Source organism: Anarrhichthys ocellatus, unplaced genomic scaffold (genome assembly GCF_004355925.1).
Source record: "Anarrhichthys ocellatus isolate YVR2014 unplaced genomic scaffold, GSC_Weel_1.0 scaffold3111, whole genome shotgun sequence".
Lineage (NCBI taxonomy): Eukaryota > Metazoa > Chordata > Actinopteri > Perciformes > Anarhichadidae > Anarrhichthys > Anarrhichthys ocellatus.
The window spans coordinates 1-6217 of record NW_022283085.1 but is presented as its reverse complement, the minus strand read 5'-3'; the positions used below and the strand labels follow the sequence as shown (position 1 = coordinate 6217).

Genomic DNA, 6217 nt, shown 5'->3' with positions numbered 1-6217 from the left:
GAGAGACAGACAGTCAGACAGACAGCTGAGAGACAGACAGTCAGACAGACAGCTGAGAGACAGAGAGACAGACAGTCAGCTGAGAGACAGAGAGACAGACAGTCAGCTGAGACACAGATACAGACAGACAGACAGCAGAGAGACAGTCAGACAGACAGCTGAGAGACAGACAGACAGCTGACAGACAGACAGACAGACAGACAGACAGACAGACAGACAGACAGACAGACAGACAGACAGACAGACAGACAGACAGGTTACCTTGAAGAACAGTGGTCTGAATGTGACCTCTGATAGTTTCATCACCATGGTGAGCAGACAGTCGATAACATGACCTTCGACCTCCACCGTCTTCTGCAGATCTCCCTGCAGACAGGAAGTCAGGGGTTAAAGCTCGTGACGTGAACCAATGACGTCTCTGGTAGAGACCTGTCAATCACTGTGTAGCCCCGCCCCTAAAGCATACCCTGCTTTATGGTCTATCAGAGACCTGTCAATCACTGTGTAGCCCCGCCCCTAAAGCATCCCCTGCTTTATGGTCTGTGTGACTCTAAATGGACCATAATGTACTAAATGAACATCATGCTGTATTGAAGAAGACTTGAAACTAGAGATTGAACGTGAGACACATTGTTTACATCAACACCTGTAAACAACAACAACAACGAGGCGTAAACATCGGACTCACCTGACAGTGTCGGGCTCTGAAGTCCAGGGCCACGAGGAACAAGGAGGTGAGCTCTGATTGGTGGAAGTTGAGCTGGTCTTTCTCCATGTGACCGATGTGTTCCTTCAGGATGCTCATCAGCGCCCCCAGCTGACGCTGCAGGGAAACACAGCCGATCAGTGATCAATACCTCCAGCTGATCAGTGATTATGCTTTATGTTATTGACGTATTCAGATATGTTATGTTGTTAGTGAAATGCATTCTGGGAGAAGTAGTTGACTTCTATCCTTCAGCTTCTGTGACTTTCTTTTAAATGAAAGCAGAAGATAAAATAAGTTTTCCTCCAGAACTACGAGAGAGAACCTCGTTGTTTACGAGTGTAGAGAACTACAGGAAGCAGTTCATCTCTACCTTCCTGTCCAGCACCATGCTGCTGTAGCACCTGGTGAGGGTGGGCAGCAGGACCCTGGGGGGCAGCCGGGTGGCGAGGGAGCTCCTGAGGGAGGAGAGACGCGTCTTCAGCTGAGCGGTGGCCGAAGAAGAGGACGAGGAAGACTCCAGCAGACGAGTCAGCCGACACACCTGTGTGGGGTGGGGTGGGGTGGGGGGGGGACAGGAAGTGAAGCGTCAAACACCTGGTGAGGGTGTCGTTTCCTGTGTTGGGGCACGGTGCCGCTCGGGTGAGGCATACCTGTGAGGTGGTGTCCTGCAGGTACGGGCTCATGAAGTGAGGCAGCGTCTCGGTGACGCGCTGCAGGGCGGTGACAGCGCTCAGCAGGTAGATCTCATTGGTCAACAGCTCCTTCCTGTCTGTCAGCGCGGTCAACACCGCCGGCATCAACCTGGGGACAGAACACAGAGGAGTTACTATCAATAATATTCAGAGGTACATATTATATTATATATTATATTATATTTACATACCTCGGTAGCTGAGGGATGGCGAGGGCCTTCAGCGCTCCGACCACCTCGGCGATGCAGAGCAGAGCGCTGCTCGTCACGTTCTTCTCCTCCTCCGTCTTCATCACGATGTCCACCGTCTGCTGCAGCACGGGGACGAACGCCTCCTGGTGGACGGAGCCCAGACTGCGACAGAGCAGCTTGAGGCTGTAGAGCGCCGTCTGTCGGTTGATGGCATGCTCCGCCCCCTGGTTCGCCTCCTGCTCCGCCTCCTGCTCCATCACCTGACAACTACTTTTACCCACAATGCTCAGGAGGTCGCCGATCAGCTGTAAGAGCACAGTGACCTGAGAAAAGAATGATTAAATAATAATAATTAAACTTAAGTAGATGTTATAATTACTTATTAACGTGTGATTCTATCAACGTAACACACTATTAACACATTAATGAATAATGTTACTAAACACAATTCACAATGTAAGAATACAACACAACAACATTCAACTATTATTGATACTTAGTTCATGATGTTATTGACATGTTGAGATATCTTATGTTGTAATCATGTGATTTTAAATCACATTACTTTACATCTAAAGCACATGTTACATTCGCTTAACTAGTTCATGTTGTGAGTTATCAACATATAGTGTTGGATATTAAATCACATGCTGTGCAACGTCACCTGTTGGTCCTCCCACTGAGTGCGGTGCTGCAGCTTGTTGTTCAGCAGCTCCAGAGCTTTCCTCCTGACTGACGCCAGCTCGTTGCCCATCAGCCCCCTCATCACCGTGATGAAGGTGTCCGTGGGCAACAAGGAGTTCACCTGGGCAACAGAAGACCACAACAACACGGTGACCGATGTGCTGACAGGTGACGGCGGTAATAACACACATCTGAGGGATCCTTGTATTCAGATAGATAGATAGACAGATGTATGTATTGACCTTATCCAGGACTTCGTAGGCCTTATTGAGTAGAACCCTCCAGAACTTGGCGGTGGGTTTGTCGGCGTTGTCCTCCACACAGCGAGCGACGCCGTGGATGTAACGCAGGATCTCCTCCAGCAGCCTGAAACACCAGCGACCCGTTAGCCTGCTGCTTCACATACAAACTCACCTTTAAGGTGTCACTTTAAACTCACCTCTGCTGCAGAGACTCGTCCACAGCGTCTCCTCTGTCTGCCACCTGAAAACAGACCACCACATGTTTACATACGCTACAGAACACTTGGTATTGTGAACGTTGCCTCGGAGACGTCGCCCACCTTCCCAATGAAGCCGACCGAGCCGAGCAGCTGAGCCATGAAGGAGACGGAGAGGAACTTGAAGTGTCTCAGCTCTTTGCTGCTGTGAGCCTCCAGACTGAAGATCAGCTCCTCCACCTTCTCCTCCTCCTCAGCCTTCTTCTTCTTCTTCTGGGGTCCCGGCCGGCGCTTCACCGGAGCTGCAGAGGACGGACACATCCAGAGACTTTAATGTTTTCTTCTTCTTAAGCCTAAATTCAGCCCTAAAGGACATGTTATTTGTAGTGTTGATGAGCTCCTCACAGTCGTCTTTGTCGTCGGACAGCTGCAGGAGGAAGGTGAGGATGTTGATGAGGGAGGTGAGCTGATCGCTGACCTCGAACTCACAGCAGAGAGAAATCCAGAAGTCCACGTCTTTCTCCAGAGCTGCATCCTAAAAACACATCAAACACACTTTTTATTTCCTGCTGTGGGATCAGTCGAAGCTGAAAATGTACACGTTGATTCACAAGTTAAAGCCTCAGACTACAACTCCCACAATGCATTGCTGCTACACTCGCCTTCTCGCTGGTGGAGCTAGCGGTCTGCGTGGCGTGCAGCTTGAACAGGAGGAGCATTAGGACCCAGAGGAAGCGGGCGGGGCCCAGCGTGGTCACCAGCTGACTGAGGATGGGAAGACGCCGGTGATCAGGAACGTGAGGAAGAGCGTCAACAAACACGCGAAGAACACGAGTCACCACAGACACCACGTGAGACGAAGAGCTGCCGTCAGACAGCTGGTGGGCCTGAGGAAGAGGAGGAGGAGGAGGAAGAGAGGCAGGAGGAAGAGAAGAAGAGGAAGAAGGTTAATGAATCTTTCCATCCTGTAACTCTTGGCCTCCAGCAGCTGGTCTCCAGTCTCACCTGGATCAGAGCCGGTATCACCATCTGCACCGTCTGGTCGATGACTCTGAAGCTGTAGGCGTCGTCCAGACGCATGATGTTGGCTCCCATGAAGGTGAAGATGGGCATGATGTTGTGGAGGACTTTCTCCTGGAGGGCCACACACAGGTCAGACCATCATCACTGTGTTCTGCTAGATCATAACAATGCTGGCTTTAGATGAAGACACTCACAGGGAAGATGGCGGCGGCGGCGCCCAGCAGCAGCAGAGCGTGGTGGTGAGTCTGCGGCATGTCGGACGCTCTGATGCACTGAACCACCAGCTCCACGCTGAACTTATCTTCATCCAGCACGTCTGAGGAGGAGAACATGAGGAACAGGCTCAGTTAGTGAGTTCCTGCAGAGGAAACGGTGTTCGTGACCCGTCCTCCCGCCGATGACCTACCAGGACCCACAGCGCCCCCTTCAGGACACAGTTTGTGGCAGATGTTGAGCAGACAGCTGAGCAGCAGCTGCTTGGTGTACTCCATATTGGTGTGATCATCTGGACCCGGCTCCAGACTCCTGAGAACACAACACATGTCAGAACGTCTGGTAGGTCCAGAGTGCTTCATACGACACTGTTTCTGTTTTAATTGATGCTCCTTTATATTCTATTCTGTGCTGCTGTACCACATATCACTTCCTAACCAACGAGGACATGAATGATCACTTAGAGAGCAGGACAGATGTTACCTGGCGAGCAGAGAGAACAGAACCGGCACCAGTGTCTGGGCTCGTTTCAGCTTCTTCTTGTGCTGCAGCAGCTCCAGGATCAGAGTGACTCTGTTCCAGGACACAGCGCCCCCCTGTGGACCGGCCTCCTGAGGCCTCCTGATGGAGACACAAAGTACAACTTGTACAGTTGTGTGAAAAAGTGTTTGCCCCTTCCTGATTTCTTATTTTTTTGCATGTTTGTCACACTTAAATGTTTCAGATCATCAAACAAATTTAAATATTAGACAAACACTTTTTCACACAACTGTACCTCTGAGATGAAGTGGAGTAGAGTATAAAGTAGCAGAAACATTACAATAAGTGCCTCACTATTGTACTTTAGTACAGTACTTGTAAATAAACTTCACCTCTGGCTCATTCTGCTGCGGCGGCTCTGCTGCACCGTCACGCTCACTTTGGGTTTCTCAGGAGGAGCGAGCTCATTGGCCACCAGCTGAGCGTCCAGCGTCAGCTGACACAAAGAACAACAAAAGGTCAGCTGACTAACAGACAGGAAGTGGTGTCTACAGAGGTTGAGGCTGTGCAGCAGCTGGTCTCTCACCCCTTTAAACACGCTGCTGATGGTGTTGGCCACCAGAGGACTCCGGCTCTCCACCAGCACGTCCAGCATCACCGACAGCAGCTTCTGCTGCACCGCCTCGTCTCCAAGGGCCGAGAAGAACGGCCTGGTGATCTGAGACGAAGAAGGGGAAGGATGAAGAGGCAGGATGAAGAGGCAGGATTGAAGAGGCAGGACGAAGAGGCAGGACGAAGAGGCAGGACGAAGAGGCAGGACGAAGAGGCAGGACGAAGAGGCAGGACGAAGAGGCTGATAACTCAAACGCGCTCCTGGTAGATCTCAACACTGACCTGTTCCAGGGCGATGATCTGGCAGCTGGGGATGTCGGGGTGCGGCTGGGTCGAGGTCTTCAGAGCTCTGACAAACAGATCCAAACAGTTCTGGTCCTCGGCCAGCAGGGGGGCCGACGCCTCGTTGTACTTCCCCAGGACGAGGTGCATCAGCTGGGTCTCGGCCCGCAGCAGGGTCGGGGTGTCGGGGCCACTCTGCTCCAGGAGACGATCCAGAACCGGAAGCAGCTCGGACAGCACGGACTGAGAGGAGAAGACACGGATCCACGTGATGAAAACGACATGTTGGGTCAGTTTGCTGATGAGTGTTTACAGGTGTGTTCTTGCTCTCACCTGTCCGTTGAGGCGGCTCAGCGCTTGCAGCAGGCTGCAGGCGCTGTAGGTCGGGCAGCTGGGAGTCTGAACGCTCTGCAGCAGCTGCTGGATCGACGACTGCAGCTTCTTCTGCTGCGCCGTCACTTTAACGGACGAACACTCGTCATGAAGCACGCCGAGAGCCTGCAGCCGCCAGTACAAAGAACAATGTTATATAATGTATATAGATATATATAAATGTGTATATATATTTACTTTTTAAAGGTTTGAAGCAGATAAAAGTTGACACTCTGAAGACACTCATTTCAATAACCTCCACTAACTATTACATGACGGGTCCCTGTCTCGTGTGACTCAGGCTCACCTGGCTCAGGTACGACGGGTCGGCGATGATCTCCTCCGAGGTCTTCAGAAGTTTCTCTGTGATTGGCTGGAAGGGAGAAGCGCCGGTTCCTGATAGGCTGTGCAGAGCGCCGAGGGCTGCCCTCCGGACCTCCCGAACCGGAGAGGTGAGACAGCAGAGCAAGGACGGGACCACTAAGAGACAGAGAGACAGAGAGAGAGAGAGAGAGAGAGA

At 51.6% G+C, this 6217-nt stretch overlaps 1 protein-coding gene across 1 annotated transcript; it reads right to left on the bottom strand.

The window, feature by feature from the left end:
* Positions 1 to 246: 246 nt before the first annotated feature.
* LOC116378757 (HEAT repeat-containing protein 1-like) lies at positions 247 to 6181 on the bottom strand (the record flags this gene model as incomplete). Its single annotated transcript, XM_031840671.1, has 20 exons — positions 247 to 366; positions 689 to 823; positions 1080 to 1250; positions 1360 to 1510; positions 1593 to 1915; positions 2257 to 2397; positions 2519 to 2642; positions 2716 to 2759; positions 2839 to 3017; positions 3121 to 3250; positions 3378 to 3602; positions 3721 to 3849; positions 3933 to 4054; positions 4145 to 4263; positions 4435 to 4572; positions 4824 to 4927; positions 5018 to 5149; positions 5326 to 5568; positions 5659 to 5823; positions 6005 to 6181. Coding segments are annotated over 20 exons (3072 nt in total), but the record flags the coding sequence as incomplete, so codon positions are not given.
* Positions 6182 to 6217: the final 36 nt, after the last annotated feature.